General features: G+C 38.9%; 1 protein-coding gene across 2 annotated transcripts; it reads right to left on the minus strand.

Annotated features, from left to right (window-relative positions):
- Positions 1-4,660: 4,660 nt before the first annotated feature.
- On the minus strand, positions 4,661-20,823 carry dok2 (docking protein 2). Of its 2 annotated transcripts, none has more exons than XM_020649759.3 (8): positions 20,303-20,823; positions 18,371-18,508; positions 16,556-16,723; positions 13,513-13,621; positions 8,819-8,988; positions 8,447-8,731; positions 7,498-7,614; positions 4,661-7,134 (listed from the first exon to the last, which is right to left on the minus strand). In XM_020649759.3, exons 1-8 carry the CDS (start codon positions 20,360-20,362, stop codon positions 6,310-6,312), a joined length of 1,872 nt encoding a protein of 623 aa, XP_020505415.2. In that variant the 5' UTR covers positions 20,363-20,823; the 3' UTR covers positions 4,661-6,309. The 2 variants fall into 2 exon arrangements, with proteins under 2 accessions (XP_020505415.2, XP_020505416.2); XM_020649760.3 differs by having other exon boundaries at positions 8,573-8,731; positions 20,303-20,821.
- Positions 20,824-21,755: the final 932 nt, after the last annotated feature.

Genomic DNA, 21,755 nt, shown 5'->3' on the forward strand with positions numbered 1-21,755 from the left:
CGCTCGCGCGCTCTAGAGACGGAGGATCGGAGGCGCGCGAGCAGCGAAGCGCGGGAACAAGCTGCTGTTTGTGAATTAATGAAGTGACACCTGCTCTAGCACGCACGGTCACACAAAACACCTTCACACTCTTAGTCATGGTGACATTTAGTCTTATCAACACGTTTATCAATCTTTCTCAATAAAGTTTATCTTTATATTTATATTTATATTTAATGCCTTTGTTCCTACTAAATTATCTGAATAGGTAAGCCTATTTAATGTAGGCCTAGGCAAATTCAATCCACATATTCTTGTCTTTCCACATTATTGTTGGCTATAGGCTTCTTCAGATAAGAATAGGCTAAACATAGAGATTCAGTCAATGAGAAATTTAAAAGCACTCTCCTTCACAACAATAATTCCTTAGTGATGTGTTTCAGCATCAAGCAAGTCCCCCACAAATGTTAATAATTAGAAGTGCTTACCTACAAATGATACACTATACACAGATGTGCAACTGCAAAAATCAACTGACTTTGTGCTTTCAATAGGCTATTTACAATTCAAGATTTATGGTAGAAAATGATCTTCTGTAATCAATGATCACTAAGTCAGTGACCTGCTGAGATGTGAGTCAGTCTTGCAGAAAAATAAATTCATCATTCATATTCCCTCTTCTTAGGCCCATGTTTTCTTCTGTGTTTAAGTCACATTCATCATACCATCCACTGCCAGCATGCATGGTTGCCGCAGCAACAGGGTATCAGCTCCAGACCCTTACTGTGGTTGCCACGGAAACAAGCATCCCCAGCCCCCGAAGCCCCCTTCTCTTCCAACATATAACTTGTAATTAACTCTTACACTTAGTGACATCATGTTTAAAGTCTGTTCCAGCACACAGGCTAAACCTTAACAGCTGTATTTAGGGTCCAGGCAGGCTCACATGCAGGTTTTAAACAACTCAATATCCCAGATAAATTCTTCATTCATCCTGCTTCTGAATCAGGAATCCGTTAGCTTCTTCTATAGATGTGTCAATTACATCTTATCTGTTAGCCCTTTTTAAGCTTTTGTCTTTTTGCAGCCTGTTTGAGCTTTTGTCTGTCTGTCAGAATGTTGGCTATCTGTTATATTTGGCTTTAACGCTTCTGTCTATAAGCATTTGTCCATTAAGTTTTGTTTGCTTTGTTTTTAATCTGTGTCTGCAAGTGTTTGTCTGACAGCTTCTTCCTGTTGTATTTTGTTTATTTTTTCTGCCTACCCCTTGCTGTTTGCATTTCTGTCAACAGCCTCATAAAATCTTGTCTCATTGATTTTTTTTTGCTGCGCTCCGGTCTGTTTTTTATCCGTTTCTTTTTTTATTATATGGGCTTCTGCTTTGTTTTCCCTATTAACCCCCTTTGACACACTCACTGAACTCCCAAAAATGTCCTGACATTGTCTAGGTCAAAATGCATGAGTGAAAATAAGCAGCTAAATCTGTTCACCCCAACTTGACCGTTTTGTAACTTTACCTTTTTCTTGCCAGCCCCCATGTTATGTGTAAGTTGGGGTGAGTCAATGTGTGAACACAGAAAGCTAGTCTAGCGCATTCCTGGGAGTCAATTGGGGGAAAAGACAATGTTGTTCATGTTAGCAGAGTTTTGCTGTCAGTTGATTATTTCCCCATTACACTTGTCTTGCAGAAACTTCCTGTCATGTCCAGCTCAGTGTCTTAGGTTGTTTTTATTTCTATCTTGTATTATTTCCTGTTTTGGGTCACTAACTTCTCCTCTCGTTTCAGATCCTTCACTTCCTGCCCTCATGTGTTTCCCACCTGTGTGATTGTCTGCCCCGCCCTGATTGTTCCCAGCTGCATCTCGTTGTCTTCCCCCTCACCCTAGTATTTAGTCTGTAGCTTCCCTTCCTTCTGTGCCAGTTCATCTTTGACCCCTGTGAGAAGCGTTCAAGCCTTTTGTTTCCTCTTTGATCACTTCTTTTGGATTGTGTCTGCTTAAAGAGTAAAGACTGTTTCCCCCCCCCCCCCCAATCAAAGACTGCGTTGTGAGTCGTGCTTTTGGGTTCAGTTACCTGTGGTGTTGTTACACTTCCATATGTAACACAGGAACATGATTCCTCCTCCATACATCATACTGTCACTTACCTCCCACATTTAAACTGCATATTTTAAATTGTGGCAGCTGCAGTTTGTGAGTCTGAGTGTGTGAGAGACAATAACATGGTCTGAATGACCTGAAATAATAACTGAAGTCTGTGTAGGTTCTCAATCATCCAGGTCATGGTAAATTCAAAGCTTGGTCCAAAGGCAACTGGCCTCAGCTAACGACTCTCATGTGAGTCATCCTTGATCATTAGCATGTTAATGACCCACAATTTATCAATGACAAGAGTTTATATATGAAAAGGACTTTGGTTTTGTCTCTTTGTGTTTAAGCTTCTCTCTGTTCCTTTTGATTGTTAATGTGTGTATATTATATTGTATTTATCTGTGTTTGTGTTAATTTTCTTTTAAATTTGGTTTATAGGCTTTTTTCTGATAGCTTATGTTTGCTTTATTTTGTCCACTGTAGCGTTCCTGTGTCCGATTTTGTCCATTTCAACTGGCTTTTGCTGGTTACCTCTGTCAGTTAACTCGTGTCTCTTCTTCTTCTGTTTATCTTTTTGGCAGTTTGCATCCAAGAAGTAGCTTTGCCAACTGCTGGATTGCAAGTGCTTTACAGTCAAATGTATGTCCACCCAAAGTGATCCCTCTCAATAACTTATGTCATTCTATAACCCAGACACATTTGCCTGGTTAGCTTGCCTCCCTGTAGAAATCTCCTGATGACATCACTGTCTCATCCTAATCTCAGCTGTGAACATGAAGTAGGGCACAGCAGTATGACCTCACTGTTTTATTTCTCTGGTGTCATGAGTAGAAGGTTTTCTTCAGCTTCCAGGCCAGTGGGTTTATGCACACACACGAACACGCACACACACACGCGCACACACACGCACAAAATGATGCTCTTTTTGTTTCCAGTTGAGTGTGTTGTAAAGCGAACAGAGAAATGCATGCTGGGACGCCTTTGTAGCCTGCTGAGTACCTTGGGGGGCAGTGCCAGCGTGCGTGAGAATGTGTGTGTGTGTGTGTGTTTGTGTGTGTGTGTGTGTTTAACTGGTTGCACTGTCAGAAGTGTCGGACGGTATCACAGTCATACAGCAGCCTGGAGCCATTATAGCATCCGCACAGTTTTAGGGACGATCTATACCAGTTTTACAGAGAAAAAAAAGAGACTTTTTAAATTATTATTATTATTATTTATTTATATAATTATTCCTCTTCTTCTTATTTCCTTATTCTTCTTCCTTTTCTTCTTCACTGTCTTGTACATGAAGGTACAATAACTCCTTCAGTGGACAACTAGTGACATCACTGGTTGCTGCTGAAACTAGCTTTTTAAAATGGTGAACACTGGACTAAAAGACGTCAGATATAACGCTTAAAAGATCCCCAATTGTTTGTCTGTCAACTCCAGCTGATCCAGACAAGAACAGACCACGTCCATCCGGGTTCCCCATCAGGCGTTACACATCAGATTCATCTTCACAGACACAGTCCTGATGTACAATTAATGGTCAATACACGGCTCAGTATTCAGTAAAAGATTCCTGCGGCACTCCGTGTAAACTGATCTGCAGTCTGTTTTGTTTTTTTTATGTTGATTAAATATTAATTTCTTATGCAATAATATGGAGGATCCTTATCAGTTGGCTCTGTTTGTTTCAATGTGGGTTCAATGAACCAACACGTCTGTTTAATTATGATTGTCCCTGAAATTACGTATATATATGTGTGTGTGTGTGTGTGTGTGTGTGTGTGTGTGTGTGTGTGTGTGTGTGTGTGTGTGTGTGTGTGTGTGTGTGTGTGTGTGTGTGTGTGTGTGTGTTTGTGTGTGCTAATGGAAGACCTGAGGCATACTGGTTAACACAGACACTTCGCATAATTAAACAGACAAACACACACAACAGATTTAAACACACCGAGTATGATGGTCATGAAAAAAACATGTTGTCGACCTCTTCTTAACCAACATGTATCTTACTCCAACAAATATTGAACATCCAACTATCTAAATCTAGTAGGCAAATGTTAATTTGGAATGTAATGCAGTTTCAGATTCATTATATGGTCAACATTTTGTCTCATTTTCATTTCTTTTGTTTCTGTAGTTTTCATTGTAAGTGGCAGAGTCTGCTATTCATGCCCTGGATTCATATTCATTTGGATAAGTGAAGTTGTAAAGAGCTCATTTGGAATCAGCATAATTATTCATTGTATGTTATCCATGTGAATAATAACATGTTGAAGTGTTGATAACACTTTTGTGTTTGTAGGCCAACCTTGGTAGGATGCTTTACAAATGCATGCACAGTTTCCTGTAGCCAACACGATTTGAAATAAAAGTATCCTTAAAATGTGGTGATTAAGAAGTCCATATGATCATTAGATGTAGCAGAACAGTTTCATATTTACTGAGGAAACCTGGTGAAAGTGTGTATCTACCTATAAGATTAAATATTTGATGATGATTTGTATTTTTTGATTGTTTCCAACACTGCAGGAAAGAAATGAAAGCCAGACCCCATCAGTCGGTCATATCTCTCCCAAAGCAATAAAGGAAACCAAACAATAGACTATATCTGATCTCTGACCGTTTAATTGTTGAACAACTTTGATTTGAAATAAAAAGAAAATATAATGTAAATCAGAAAGTATTTCCATTTTATACAGCTATTCATTCAGAAAAAAATATCTGTACACAGACTCCTCACACATCCTGAACATATAAAACTCTGGATAAAGATGTGAAGTTTTGATTAATTAACATTAAAGTTTGCACCTCAAGCTGAAAATAAAACCAGAAGACACTTCATGATGCTGCTGATAGTTTTCTGGTTTCTGTCACACAGAAAATATCCAGATAATATATTTGACAATAACAAAAACAAATATGTGAGCTTTGTTGCCCTCTGCGGGATGTTTTCTCTCATTGCAACAAATTCAACTTCAATGCAAAATTTTAATTATGAGTGTGAATATGTTGTATTGAGAATTTAAACATTTATCAGCTGCTAATTATATTTTTTAACATTGGCAGTCATTTTACAAGGTTTACCTTGACATTGCCTCATTTTAAATTTTAGGGTCTTAATGTAAAAAAAAAGCTCATTAATTGATTGCTCTCCTTTGTGCCCACTGCCATAAGACTGTACAACAGCAGCCTATGACAACAATAACAGTCCATCCTTGACACTAAACTTCACCCCCATAAAACACTACCCACATGACCTGCTTCATTATTATCATTGTATTATTGTATTATTATTATTATTTTTTTAATTATATTATTATACTAGTGTATATTATATAACATTTCATTATATTACACTATGTTGTTCATATTGCACTATATTATATTATACTACATTATATTATATAACTGCACTCTGCATTACTGTGGTACAACACTGCCTCTCTTCTCTGCTGTTTACATTACTTGCTGCTATTTATTTATCATACCAAGTCACTTTAATCATCACTTGTCACTTTATCTTGTCATTATCTTGTCATTCTGTTCAAATACTGTTTCAATTCTCAATTCCCCCCAGTTAACTTCAACATTCATTTTTTTACTGTATATACCCCGTTTTTAATTTTAATTTTAATTCTAATTTATCTTATCTATTCTGTTTAATGTGTATTTGAGCTTTCTTGTCTGTGCTGCTGTAACGCCCCAAATTTCCCCTCTGGGGATCAATAAAGTATTATCCTATCCTATAATTGATTTAGCTAGCATTTGTTCAAAAGGATGCAATGACTATAATGTAATCCTTGAAGGCAAATGCGCCTGAACAAAATATATCCACTTAATGGTCTTGTTTTTTTTGCCAGCGATATGCTCTAATTTATTCCAAGTATCTGAGAACATTACAGGATCCCTACTGAGTTAGACCTTTGTGTAGTGACTGAAACTTTTCTCAAATTTCTTGTTTCTCTCAATCAGTTATCCCAAACATAAGTTTAAAAAAAGGTAGGGCCCTGATTTAAAAAATTCTACAAGGTTTGAATCTCGGATGACTGAAAAAGAAAACAAATCCACCGAGCTAAGCAGAGAGTGCAAGTTCTGAACTATATACTGTATTTATATACAGAAGCCGTCCATAACAATCCTGGTTCTTCAGAGAGAAGACAAAAGTCTATATCATCAAATCTTTATCACTGATAATTGATTAAAGATCAGAATCATTTATTGAACCATGTTCATATTAACTGGTGACTCTTCTCTACGCCATCTTTATGTTCACATTGTTGTAAGGTGAATCCCGTTGCTTCCCTCTCTGCTCCTCCCCATCCTTCTGTGGCTCTTCCTCCTCCTCCTCCTCCTCTTCTCCTTCTTTGGTCCTTTGTGTAACAAGACACACCCTCTGCTGTCTTTTAGGCACGGCATAGTCATCTACACGGGGGTTGTATGGGTATTCATGACCTTTAGGGTCAGCAGCTGTACCCATAATTCTCCAGGCATCTCCTCTCATCTCCTCCGGGTCGTCGTACTCAGAGGTGGGAGGTTTCTGTGCAGAAGGGACAGCGCAGCCTTCAGGCTCGTCGTAAATGTGTTCCACCTTCCTGTAAGTCATCCCGACAGCTTCGGCATCGCTCGGGAAGATGTTTCTGATCTTCATCTCATCTATGCTGTCGTAGAGCGGGTCTATGCCAGAATCAGCCTGATGGGAGTTCAGGATGTTGGTCATGACTTTCATGGCGATGGTGTCAAAGGGGAGGGAGTACTCAGGCTCTGGGGGGACGAGAGGGGGAGTGCAGGGCGGAGCCAACCCACCGCCTCTTTTCTCTCTCCTGGTGGCTCTCTCTGAGGCTGGCAGGGTGATCCGGGAGTAGGTCTGGTCAGGGTTGGGCCTTGATTTGGAGCTGAAGGTGGGGTTGGGGTTGGGACCAGGGGCTAGGTTGGGATCAGGCTCGGGTCCAGCATGAGGCAGAGGACAGCTGGAGATCATCTTGACCTGGTTCTTTCGGGGAATGGGGAGATCGCGAGTGTCCAGAGTCAAACTCTTCACACCAGTCAGCGTTTTGTCCACTGGAGGCTCAAGATGTGTCTGAGGAAAGAACGAGATGTAACCAATCACTGATCAATATACATACAGTCTTTTTCAATTTCAAAAGTGGTGGGATAAGCCTCTTTTTTATCCTTGGTTTATACAACTTGGATTCCTTGCATCCTAACCTTGTGTCTTAGTTCCTACCAACTGACACATGATGCAAAGTGGTGAGGAGGGGTTTCAAAGAAGTGAGCCGAGGCAAAATGTGCTTAATAATATTAGACGTCTGTCCCTCAGAGCTGCCACAATTCATCGTAAAAAGTGAAATATTCTTCAGGTTTGTTTACACACCGTGCTCTCTCTTGCTTGTATGTAAAAATTGCAGAATCACACAATGAAAAGGGCTTGAGAGATTCATACCAGCAGGGGGCGATGTTGTTGTTGCTGTGGTGAAGAGGAGACGCTCTCATCTTCTTTGTGATGGCTCATCTTAATATTTGAAGGTTCGGTCACCATGCTGTACACACCGTCAGCTGCCTGCAGACCGAAAACAGTTTAACTTAATAAATACATCTATAAATACATTTATAAAAAGTACTTATTCTATTACACTACGTTTAGCAGAAAAGTTTTTGTTTTCGGAAAATGTTATGTCAATTTCAAATGTGTTCAAGCGCTTTTGAACTGAGGAGACCAATCTCTGTCATTTTAAAAGCTGAATGTTTTACCATCCTAGTTTAGGGTCTTCTTAGTCGTGTTTAACATTTGATATTTTCTTGGGTGACAAGTAGGGACTGCAGGCAGGCGAGTTTACAATATAACTTGAAACATCGTTGTAGAAACATTTTTACCTCACAAATGATGAGTTAAATCCGAACATTCACATCAATTTTTTAAATCTGGACTGGATACATTTTTCATTAAACCGATATTTTAATATGAAATACCTCTGTTTATTCTGAAAAAAAAAAAAAAACCAGTCTCTCCTGACTTTATTTTGAAAATCTGGCTATAATTTGAGAATTTTAAGTTTTCTACGCAACATGAAGCTAGTCAGAAAATCCAAACTTTATTCTGATGGTCCTGATTTCACTTCTAAAATAAAAAAAGATATTCTCGGAGAGTACATACTTGACTTAGAAATAATTTATTCTACTATAACAGAACTTGTTCTTAAAATCTCAAATTCATTGAATACATTTTAACTTAATTCTATGATCCATATTGTATTTTGTTATTACTATACTCTTAATCTTGACTTTAATCTGAGCCCTGTCTAAATTTCAAATCCTGATTTTATTTTGAAAGTCCTGTTTTACATTGAAAAACCCTTTATTCAGAAACCCTGCACAGATGACTTTGAGCTGACCTGTGCAGCAGGGGGTTGGGTAACATGGCTTCGAGGCGGAGGCAGTGTTAGCGCCCTGCCCTGAAAAAGGGGTGGGTTGAATGGAAGGGGAGGCAGGTTCAGGTCCTGGAGGGTCTCTGGACTCACCTGCCCCCCTCCTGAAGTCTGTCTTTGGGGGAGGGAAATCCGCTGCAGGTTGATGGCAGATTCTACAGCCTGAAAGAGGAAGTTCCCTTGTTTGGTGTCAAACTCAAAATTCCCCTCACCGGAGTCACATCTTCGGCCGGCCTCGAAGGAGAAAGTAGACTGGAGGAGAGACAACAGAATTAAACTCAAATTCGTCAAAAAAAAAGTGTGTGTGTGTTTGTGTGTGTAAGTGCTTTTGTGTATCACCTTGTCTCTTCCAAAGCGACGCAAGAATCTGTACGGCCAGGCGTACACAACATCTCCTGTCTTATCTAGCATGACAAGAGCGTCAGCGTCTGCTCGCAGGACAACATCTCCTTTCAGTCTGCAGCGATCAGACGCCTCTGTCCTCCGAACACCCACTTTGAAGACACACACTGAAACACACACACACACACACACACACACACACACACACACACACACACACACACACACACACACACATACACATACATTATACATATGTATAAGTATGTCATCTTGTACTCTTAAGACTCTGAAAATAAGTGCCATGTTTTTCATATTTATGTCTTGTAAGTTCTTTATAATGGCACCAATATTCAGCTCCAACAACCAACAAGTTGGGGCATTCTGCGCTTGCATAGTCTGTAAGGTTAAACTCAGGGCAAACACCACATTATATTTCTTCCAATTTATTATGACAGGAGAAAAGTTAGCATCCCACAACGTCCTTCTGTAGCAGGAGAATTGTCAGGTTGGTTGAGTTGCAGAATAAGCACAGAGAGGTGGAAAAGATGTTTAAGCTAGAGGGTGCACCTTAGTCCCAGCTGTGTTTATTTATTCAACCTTTAATAAAATCTTCAGGAATCATTAAGGGCATGCCTTTTCTACTTTTCTTTAAAAAAAAGTGAGAATATACACAAAAAAATGTAATAATACTTAATCACTAGGAAACAAACAATAGTTCTGCATAACTGTTACGTTGAAGATATAACCATGAATGAACCTATTAGTGCAGAGTACAAGTATTCAATTAAATTAAATTCAAATCAAACAACTTTATTAATCCCTCTTGGGGCAATTTGTGAGGGGAAAAAAAGTGTTTGTGTTTTAAAATCTCACAACTAACATGAGTTTTTTTTACAAATTTTGTGTTTTCTTGCATGACTTGGTGAAGTTACCAATCCATCACATAACAAGAATTGGACTGGTTTAAAAAGGAAATAATGTATGATGGGTCTGTAATTTACTGTAATTATTTCTTTGTAAAGGCAGCTTCAGTACTATTATAAACAGAAAGCTCATGAAATGGTACACAGAAGATTTGTGCTGTATTGGATAACTTCTTAGCTTCCTGCAATTAGCTGCTACCTTTGATTTAACAGTTTCTTTGCATTTTTCACTGAAATTAACAAACTACAGGTTTAAGCCGTTATTAATCACAACATGTTTGTTTTTTTTACATATTTTAGATCCCATGAATGTGTTTAAATAGAAAATGTAATTATCCTTCAAACATCAAGCGTGCCTTTGACAGAGGACACAGGAAAACAAGGGTGGGGAGAAAGAGAATGGAAAGTAAAGGAATGTGAGGCTTATTTTATTCTGTATTGTTTCAGAAGTGTGAGACACACACACACACACACACACACAGGTGTGAGCAGCAGTTGTTGGAGGATGTGGGGAAACAGTAGCAACAGGAGCTCCATATCATGACCTCAATTACACAATAAATGTCAAGTTCTGCAACACTGTTGTGCAATTTATTTATATTTATTATGTATTATAACTTATTATTGCACTTTTATTGTGACTTGAGTTTTACTAGCTATTGTAATAAAATAAAGTGAAAAAATGCATCAGCCAACCAAAATTAATTTTATATTTTTGTTAATAAGAGAATTTTCAAAAACAAAAACAGAATTTAAAAGAATGTTTGTTTTTTACTGTAGTAGAGTATGCTATCTTCACCAACATTTAAAACATTATCAGCCTGTTTCTTTATAAATTTAGACATTGTTATAAGGGTCATTTGTTTAAATATAAATGGTAGTGACTTTGTGTTGTTGTTGTCAGGGACATTTCAGGGTAAAAGTAATCATGTCAGTACTCTTATATGGACACACTCTGTAAAATGTTTTGAACAATAAATCTGAATTCAAAGTTATATTTAGTAACTCTGCAGCGTCTGTGTAGCTATATTAGTGTGCATGTGTGTATATCAGAGTGGGGTTTTATAAAAACAAAGTGGTTGACCTTGTAACTCCACCAACACCTAAATATATAAATAAAAAATCAGAACTACTGAGAGAGAGTCACCAGAAACCACAAGATTGGTTAAATGAAAAACTGTTTGCACACCTGTATTTTACTAAGTTATAGTTCTGTTCTAATATAACATAGTATCATATTGCATGTGCCATAAAGATTTTCTTGAGTGAAAAAATGTGAGTATTTTGTTGAGGTTGGAAAGAGGAAGTTTGTCCTGTGAAGATAAATGTTAGAGTCGTTCTGCAGAAGCTGGCCACTGCAGCTCTGCAACACCCTGTGACAGGTTGCAATACACACCACACACACATACACACACACACACACACACTATCACACACCGCAGCAGAAACAAAAAAAAGTTTCCACTACACACAAAACTGTCTTGAAACTATGTAAGTTGACCACTCATTTCATGATAGGATACATTGACAAAATGGCCACCATGGTTAGATGCAGTGAACAGATAAAAAGTTTAAATCTGTAAGAAAAAATAAGCCTTCTTAGCAGCCAGGTACTGATAATGCTAACCTAACTAAAGTAATGGCCAAAATCTGTGCAGAACAAACTGCTGCACATTCGAGAGGAGTGGCAAAGGCAAAAAGCTGCTGTCTACTCTGATGTCTGTTTTACTTTTTGTCAAAACTACACCTTGAGCTTGATAAGAAATGATCTTGACAGGAATATGTTTAGTAAATGATTACCCTGCAAGATGCCCTGTCTTTGTTCAATCTTGGAGAGATCGAGACTTGTCTTGTCATTTCTTAAACCTGAGTGTCTACTGACCCACATAATGTGAAATAAATCCATCCAGTCCTTTGTTTGTAGTCTGCATAAGTCTTACAACACAGAGAAAAATGCTCCGTTTCAAATTTGCTCAACTTGTGATGTCACAAGTTGGATTCTGGTAAAAAAAATAATAATTGCCCTCCCCTCCCCTGATATCTCCACCCATGGACTCCATCCCCAGCCTAGAACAAAAGTTTTGCGCAGGTCTGCCATTTTTATTCTCGCTACAGAGGAGTGATGTCGCCAGGGAAAACTCAGGGGAGTGCCTCATTGCATTTAAAGAGACACACACCAAAACAGAGCGTTCTGAGAGAGCTGGTTTATACAGGGTCACAAACCTCTGGTGCTCGATTCATGTTATATTTTGACCAAAGCACAGCACAGATGTTTCATTTAAACCACAGGGGACTGATTGAAAAAGTAGAAAAGGGGTATAATATATCCTCTTTAAAGTTAACTTGTGTCTGCAGCTTTATTTCTCTAGTTTGTTGTAGTTATCTATTAAGTCCCCATTATAACACATCAGAAACTATGCAAAGTGTAAAGCGCATTGTCACAAGCGTTTGGTACAAAGTGACTCCTCTGTGTGAGGACTGCATGTTGGTTACGTGGCACACATTCGCTAAGTGAGGCGCAGGTCGAAGAGAGGTAGATAAAGTCGCTTCATTATACTTTGGTGTGTTTTGGGAATAACATTAATCAAACCAATCAGAGTGCCAGCTCTCATTCCATTAAAGACCAAGGTGCTCCTGGCTTGTCATCATCTATGTGGCAGATTTTAAATCTTTATTCTTTGATAGACTTATATCAGATCTGGGGTCTCATTTATAACAGTTGTGTATGCATAAAACGGGGCCTGAAACTGGCGTACAACACTTCCCACGCAAAAGTTTGTGATCTATAAAAAAAAAACCTGATGGTATAATGTGGACACCGGAAATTGCGACACAGGTGGCGAAGTGTTAAACTGAAACCTGCAAAATGTTTATCAATGCCTCAGCTGCTAACATAGCAGCACACTTATGGCACAACATTGGCCTTATACTTTCAAATCATATTTACAGCGCAACAGTTGCTGGCGTTACAGAATATGTGTGTTTGTGTGTGTGTGTGTGTGTGTGTGTGTGTGTGTGTGTGTGTGTGTGCATTTCAACATGATACATCACTTTGGCCACAGGGTCTAAATTTAGCTGCGCTGTGAAAAGAGCAAGAGAGGAAGTGAGATTTGGTTGGAGGTGCGACAGACGGTTGTGACTAAAAGTTGAACTGAATACAGTTGCATAAACACAACGATATTCAAGAGTTTTTTTATACACATACTTAAACTGTGCCTATAGACACAATTTGAGTAACTTCAACTTTACTTGAATATTTTCATTGTTGCTCCTTCGTACTTCTTTTATCCATACTGCTGATACAGGTGTATTTGTAAAACAGGTGTGAATATATGTTTTAACCACAGGTACGGGTGTTTTTTTATACAATATTCAGAGCTGCATCTATAGCACAATCACAGTTGTATAACAGGTACACAAGTATTTATACTATAGATATTGGTGTATTTAAACTACAAATATATATATTTATAGCTAACAGCTACAATTTGTGATTTTTATAATTAATTGTGTACCATGCAGGTGTTTTATATAAATATGTATGTATGTATATTATGGACTCAGGTTAATGTTACACTTTGTGAATAGGTGTATAAACTGTAGAGAGGTGTATTTATACAGATACAGTTGTATTTATACTCAAGGCATGTATGTGTGTACATAAACTCAAAGTACAAGTGCAATGTAAGAGTGCTAAAGTGAATGAAAATCGGGAGAGAGCAGGAGACAGACCTTAAGGTGAGACAGCTAGACACTCAGTCTTACCTGCCTCTCGGCCGCTGTACAGTGAGTTGTCCTCCATTCCTTCATCTTCATCCACTCTGTTTCCTCTCTGTAGGCTGCCTCTCTTCACGCTGTGCTCCATCCAGCTCATCTGTATGAACACATCTGTTAAGGGGACTTATATGTTGACTTACATCTTATACCATGACTAATTATTATAGGATGTGTTGTGTTTAGAGGATTTTAATATTGTTTTACATGTTAAAACTAGTAACTGAACCCTTAGGATCTAGATTGTTTCTCATCTCTAATTAAGTCTTTATCATTACATTTAAAGATGTAGGTTATATCACAGTTAGAAGTAGCTGAAGGAGCCAGATGTAGAAATGAGAGGCAGTTGAAAGATTTATTAGATAGAACACATAAACAAGAGACTGATGGTTTAATGGTCCAGGATTTGATGAATAATTAACTATTAGCTACAAAAAATCTGGATTAAACTGGCAAGGCAAGTGAGAAAGTCGTCTGTTGAAGTGAGGTTTAGGGGATTATTTACAGGTGAGCAGGAAAGAACAGATGACTGCAGGGCTGAGTAGCCAAAAGTATGAAAAAGAGCCAAAGTTCAAATGCCTTTAGTGGAGAGCTGGGAAATTGCATGTGAAACCTGAAGCCAGTCTGTGACATGTTATGGTGAGTTCTTTTCCAATGATTGTATAAAACATGGACATAGTCTCTGTGACCTCACCCATTGGTTTCTGAAGAAGTGCTATGAAGCCCAATGATGGCGTTGGCCATAGTGGACTTGATGACTTTACCTTATTTTCAATCAGTCTAGTAACAGGGAAAGAGGTGATGAGGTGGGCCTAAGGCCTCCTTGCAAACAGCTACAACCTGTTGGCCAACTCAGCCTACCTAATTACTAATGTTTCTCTTTGGTTTAATAAAATCAAAACAGATGAGTAATAATGAAATTACCCCCATTTACCCCTTTTTTACCATGCTGTAATTGTGTTTTTCTGTTAAAATGGGCATATGGCGCCTATTGGTGTATCTTTGAGTTTGGCAGGCAGTCTCAAGTGGACGCTAGAGGAACTTCAGTTTTTTTAACTACCCTATTAGTTTCATTTTTCAACAATGTAATGTTATGGTTTTGTCCCACAAAGGTTGGCTCTCCAAATGGACAAACTGATTATTTTGTTTAGGTTAAAACAAACAATTTATTTGTGATAAACTCTTAAATTCCACCTTAATCCATGTCAAATATCAACAAAAGTTGAATTATCACTATGAGACCAGTTTAAATGCATTTTCTTCTTGCCTGCAAAGTAAAAGTCTGATCTGCAGTTATGTGACCGTTCTTCTCCGACTTGTGTAGATCAGTCAGACTGTACTTCTGAAGAGTCTGACAGAAGCTGCCGTCAGATTAGCTGTTTGTGTGTGAAGTTTACATTTCCTGTCACAATGAAATAAAGAGGAAGTGAAGTTGTGACTAAGGACTGTCAGCTGTCTGCAACCATGCTGCTAATTATAACCACATAAATAGAAACCGCCCATTTTTCCACCTGAACTGTTTCCATTTCCATTTTTATCTGCTTTCAATCACATCAGTTGGTTTTGTTTTTAACTTGTAACCCATTTAATGTGTTTTTTTGTCTTTATGGTATAGATTTTGTGTGAAGCCCCCACATGATTTTAAAACAAATGTTGTCTGACTCTCACCTGAACACCAGCTATTGGATCAATGTCACTTCCATGGCAACAAACTATTTGGCAGAGGCAATTGCACATACATGACAAAACAGCCAGTTCATTTAGCCAGTATCCCCTTCATTCAGCCGACAGTGAGCAGTGTCGTCTATGTAAAACGGTGCATTGTATGACATGATCTCAGAGCCAAACCACTCATTTAAAAACTAGAACTTTCCAAAAGCTTGTCTTTGTTACTGATTTACATTTGTATGCATTTATATTTTTTTAAAGTCTGGACTGAAAGACATGCACTTGTGAGGTGTTCAGGTTAGCAGGTAGAAAAACAGAAACATTTCCCTTACTTCATTTTGGCCTCCACTCTGGTTTTACACATTTAAAACCCCTGCTGATGTCCTTGTCGAGGCATTTCAAGCTTTTTCAAAGGACAACTCCTCACAAATGAGAGGCTGGTCTGAAGGGGACAGACAAAAACTTGCGTGCATGGCATGTAAAAACTATGCTCACTGAAAATGAACAGGTGGGTTCACACGACCTTGTGGCTCCACACATACCAAAACAATTTTTTTTTTAAATGTTATCTCACAATTTCTTGAAGACAGAAACATAAGGCCTGTTTTACACAGGTCACATGTTTGTCTGAGAGCATCATGAAGGCATTTACATAGCAAGGGAAAAGTTTTTGTTACATTTCAATTTGTTTTGAGGTGATTTTGCCTTCCTGTTCTTGCTAGACTCATTTCACACCACTGAAGGACTGCTCTCTGAACTGTTAAAACTCAACACTATTTTAGGATTAATGTGAGGTTTGCTCTGAGGTCTACCTCTAATCATCCTGTCCTCAGATCATTCACAACAGAAAACCAACAGTTTTCACAGCAGTTGACACTTTGACATCCTGTCATCATACCTTCATTCATAGAGTCATCACATGACATCTCCATGTCGCCTTAATAAGTTGCTGTTCATTTTCTGCAAATAGTTGCAGCAATCCTCTTCTCTACTCAGCGCATTCACCTTGTATCCGGTCCATCACAACTTCATACTAACTTCCAGTTTATTCCAAACTGACCAATTTGTAGCTTTCAACTGTGTTATCGGGAAGTTCTTTAGCATCCGAAGATAGCACAACTTCTCAAAACAGCAGTTTTAGTGGTTTAAAGCAATATATTTTTGTAATTTCTTGTATTATTTTTTGTTTGATGACAAATACAGAACTCTATGTGCATCCATCAAAGTTGCTATTAATACAGTTTGCAATAAAAAGAACATATCTAAAATTGCATGTGTGTATTTGTGGCTGTATGTGTGTGTGTGTGTGTGTGTGTGTGTGTGTGTGTGTGTGTGTGTGTGTGTGTGTGTGTGTGTGTGTACTTACAGGAAAAGCTATCTCACACAGTTTGTGTGTCCAGTCATCCAGGTGTTGTCTCTCCGCAGCAAAGATGTAGATCTTCTCAGTGGTCTCGATCAAAAATGGACCGGTGTCTCTGGGACAGCCGTCCATCTCCACCTCCGACACCCTGATACAGTCAGCCAGACGGATCACCTATTGGACACACAGAGACTCTTATCACCATGGAAACAGAATTTAACACTATAGATTGTATATTAAGAATACATTGAGTTTGCCTTTTTGGGATGTCACAATCAGGAAAACAAAGGCCTCAAGTTGGGGAATCAGCTTGCGATGCTATTCTCACTGTGTGAGAGTATGCAGCCGTACCACCATAATTAAAAAAATCTCAGAAATTCATCATTCCGAAGCAGATCGGATGACTTTCCTTTAGAGCTCAATCTCAATTTCTAGTTTCAAGCCTTCTCAGTACAGCATGATCATTTGGTAAATTATTACATTAGAGCATGCTATATTTTAAAGGCAGAATGTGCTACATTTTAAACAAATTTATAGCAGAAATCAAGTAGCCTATATCCTATGTTAATGTCTCTCTGAGTCATGACTGTCTGCAATGAGTTAGAGGCGCGAGTCCTGCTGGCTGTGTTATTGTCAGGCAATGTTTACATGGACGGGATGGCCTTGTGTATAAAGTTGTTGTAGTCAAGGACAAGAGAAAAGAAGAATAACAAAGCCTACTCACTGCTTATTTGGATGACACAAAAGTGTCTTTAGATAACGATCATTCCGTGTCAATTTATGTGCGATGTGAAGCTACGAGTTAATCAAAGTCTGCTATTTTGTCCGCTTACGCTAAATGGTGCTTAATTATGGTGTGTTGACTCCTTCGTGCTATTTGAGTGGAGAAGGGTTGGAGGTGTGCCGCTGGAGGAGAGCGGATGCTTCAGAATAGCGGAGGTGTTGCCAAACAGAAGTTTGTTTTGGTTTCAGGATGGTGCTCAAGGGCGACATCTACTGGATCAAACAGTCGCACATTCTTCCTTTAAGATTTGGCTGCATGCTGGAAATTGTCCTGTTTAGCATTAAGTAGTACTAAAAGAGAGTCTGAGGAAAAGAGATTTCTTTTTTCCTCAAGTTAATTTTGGTTGAAAGCAAATATTGACCAGTTAATAGCAGTTAATTATTTATTCCCAGATCAACATCCTACCAGACAGGTTAATCATCTTCATCTTCCTTTATTAACATGGAATCCTAAAAGACACATTGTTAAGAGCTAAAAGGAAACTGTCATCACATTTAATTCATGGCATCTAATTTTTATAAGTCTATGTTTTTCTTTTTCCTGTCATGAATTCTTTTGGGTTTTTTTTTACTATTTCAACAGGTTATTTGTGTGACAGCCTTGGCCGCAACCTCAGCTTTCCCTGTGTTTTCTTCTGTTTTCCCACACCCTCTTGCGTCTACCTTTGTTTGTCTGTGTGGCAGGTGTGGCTCATCACTCTCCAGTCCTGCAATTGTGTAATTCTTCTTACTGTTTTTTTTTTGTATCTTAAGAAAACTGAGGTCTCTTGTTGCCTGTTGGCTCCTCGACCCCTCCTGACACACCTTTTATATTTTTATGATCTGATTTGATGCAATCTCATAGGCTATGTGTCCAATTCAAAATAAGAATGATCTTGTCTGCAGTCTATGGGGATATGGCAACAGAGCAGAACTCAACTTTAGCAGAAGTATAAAAAAAGGACAGCAGATTTCAGTATTGTAAAGTAATATAACAGTTAAAAGGAGGATTAAAAGAGTATAGTTCAGACCAGAAGAGTCAAATAGAATACAATCTACCTTCTTGTGTTCCTGCTGTTTGCGTAGGTTTTTGTCGCTCTTCTCTATACTTCCTCCATCTTTACACTCAAAGAACTCCAGCCTGGATATCGAACAGGAACTTTCTCTGTACAGGACGGACCAGACACGCTTCCATTTCTACACACACACACACACACACACACACACACACACACACACACACACACACACACACACACACACACACACACAAAACAACTTCAATGTGAGAAATCCTGCTGCCTATCAAACTGTAGGCACCATATGTTGTAAAAACTTTATACGAACAAAATTATAATTTGTCGTAATGGACCCTGGAGCCCATGGACAATAAACTAATGATGATTTATATGAATTCATTTAACCAGGAATGGGGCGGCAGTAGCTCAGTCAGTAGGGACTTGGGTTGGGAACCGGAGGGTCCAGATATTTGCTTGGTAGCTGAAGAGGTGCCTGTCTATTTCCTGAGAACTGCCGAGCAAGGCACCAACCCCAAAACTGCTCTGGAGCACTCGCTGTGAGCAGCCCCCGACCTCTGAGACCTCTCCATTAATGCATGTCCATAGGATCCTGTTTGTGCATGTGTGTGTTCATTAAACAGAGTTTAAAACCGAATTTCCCTTCACGGGATTAATAAAGTATAAATTATTATTATTATTATTAATCTGCATGTGAACAATACAACCCTAGCCTGCGTCTCTCAACCCCATTCTTACTTCTCAAGTTGCTGCTCGACTATAAATAAAGTGTCATTATGTGATTTACAAAAAGGATGTGCATGTTGACTTGTTTCAGGGTGAAATTGAGCTGCATTTCCTGGTGAACGTTTGGTGTTGATTTGGCTCGTCCATTGTCCCCACCACCGTACAGAGACTATATTGCTCTTTTACGGAAGCGCATTGCTGCCTCGCCGCAATATAAAAATAAGATCAGTATGATGCTAAGATAAGTGTATTGTTATAACAAGATACTTTTATGTTATAGCGTGATAACTTGTATTGTTAAAACATAAAAACGTATCATGTTATAACGTGATGATGAGGTGGTCTCTGGCGGATGGGTGGCGGTAAACAGCTAAATCTTCAGAGGGTCAGACTTAGTCTTTTTTCTGTAGACTACAGCATTTCCATGCGATTGTTTATCACGATATCATCAACAGTGCTAAATAAAATCACGTCATGTCTCCACCCAAGCATTAAGTAGAACTTAATTAAATTCTATAAATGAGCCATATTCTTCAATTTGTCCATATACGTTTCCCTTGGTCAAAAATTAGTTTCATGTTAAAAAATACTTTTATGTCCTCACAATATTAGTTATTATGTTACAACATGAAAATATCTTGTTATAACAATAAACCTTTCATGTTATGAAGTCATACTGATCCTTTTGTATTGTTTTCCGTAGTGGCAGCAATACGTTTCTGTACTCTTCATACTACTTCACCTGACTTCCTCATTTTCATTTTTGACATAAATACTCATTTGTTGTTCAACAGTCATACAGTGCTCAACGTCTCGCCATTGAATGTATCTATGCTTTTGTCTCATGGGCTCATAACCTTTACCGAAGAGAGGCCAGCAGAGCTAAGTAGGTGTCTTTGGAATCGTCTTAGTGGTGGCAGAATCCTGCAGCAGAATCTGGTCTTGAAGTAAGGAACCAAGTGAAAACAGTGAGGAAGTAGTTAGCATTCGTATGTTGTGTAGCCTAAATGTCTGTACCTTGGCCAGCTAGCTATTACTTCAAGTCAAACTCTTGCATGGATTCAGTTTGTGACTCTTGCAAGATAAGAACCAGAATGAATGATACCTGTGGTCCCCTGCTGCTAAAGCTACTGTTGATCTGTTGTTCTTTATGCTGCTCATACAGTTACATTAGACCTGCTTATGTTGTGTGAGTATTAGCATTAACTCTATGCGAGGGTGTTTGTACCTTTCCAAACCTCTGCTGCTGCAGGTAGAGCATCCCCTGTTTCCTGATGTCCTCTTCCATGATGACACAGCGTTCCTCCTCCTCACCTCGCCTCCCCCCCTATTCCTCACCTCTTCTCTCTCTGCTCCTCTTGGTACTCCACGTTCTCAATGGCTCGCCTCTTCTCCCCCTTCCAAATACCTCTCTCTGACTTATTGCTTCCTCTGTCCTCCTCGCCTTCGTGTTGACTTCTTTACTCTTGCCTCCTTCTCTTCTTCCGTAGTTTATTTGCTTTGCTCCTCTTCACCTCCTTTCTTATGACTCCTTTTCTTCATTGGCTTCTCATCCTGCCCACCTTTGACCGCTTTTTGTCTTGTGTCCCTCTGTCTGTTGTTCTTTCTAAGTTTCCTTTTTGTCTTCTTCTCTCCTCCTGCCTTGGTTGTTTTCTGTCCCCCCGCTCTCTCTCTCTCTTTCTCTCTGTCTGTGGTGTGAGTGTGAAGCAAAAGAACGTTGAGTGTGTCATCTGCTTCCTGCCTTCACACTCTTTTGCAACATGTAATGCAGAACAAATTGAACGTCGACTTATCTTCCTCTATGTCACAACTTTTTTTCCTTTTTTCTTTACCCTGAGTTTTTTTTGTTTCTTCTTTGTACAGATATAGGTTCTCATAGAAACATAATTTGGAGTCATGCCCCCCTGTTGGCCTTGTGACAGACCAGCAGCTAATTCTGTCTTTCTGACTCAAATTAACATGTATTCAGATCCTGATGTACAACTACCACATAGAAATACACACAGTCAAATACACCAGTAAAAGTACTGGAGAGTGTTTGAGCAGCTGCAGTTGAGTGTGATTGCAGTAGCATATACAGATCCTTTACAGCAAGAACTGGCCTTATACAAGGGGAGTTACAACTTTTTCCATGTTAAACAGGCTTGAGCTTGTATAGCACTTTTCAAATCCCTGACGAAGCAGCAGGACAACATGAGTTCAAATGTCTTGCACAACAGAAGAAAGAAAAATAAATGTGGCCCTGATAAAAAGAAAAAGTTATAATTTACCTTACGAAGAAAGTTGATGTACACTAACTTTAAATGTTGGTACATTTCTCCTGTTAATTTACTGTACTAAGTTTGATTCCTTAGACATTAAAGGGGTCATATAATGAAAAATCCACTTTTACAGTGTTTTTGAACATATATGTGGGTAACCTGAGTGTCTATCGGCCCACATAATGTGAAATAAACCATCCAGACCTTTGTTTGTAGTAAGTCTTACACCACAGAGAAAAATGCTCCGTTTCAAATTTACTCTCCTTGTGACGTCACAGTGGGATTCTGGTAAAAACAAAATCCCCTCCCCTGGTATCTCCACCCATGGACTCTACCCCCAGCCAAGAGAAAGACTTTTGCACAGGTCTGTCATTTTTATTCACGCCAGCGAAGGAGTGATGTCTACCGGGAAAACTCAGG

The sequence above is a fragment of the Labrus bergylta genome, chromosome 2 (genome assembly GCF_963930695.1).
Source record: "Labrus bergylta chromosome 2, fLabBer1.1, whole genome shotgun sequence".
Classification (NCBI taxonomy): domain Eukaryota; kingdom Metazoa; phylum Chordata; class Actinopteri; order Labriformes; family Labridae; genus Labrus; species Labrus bergylta.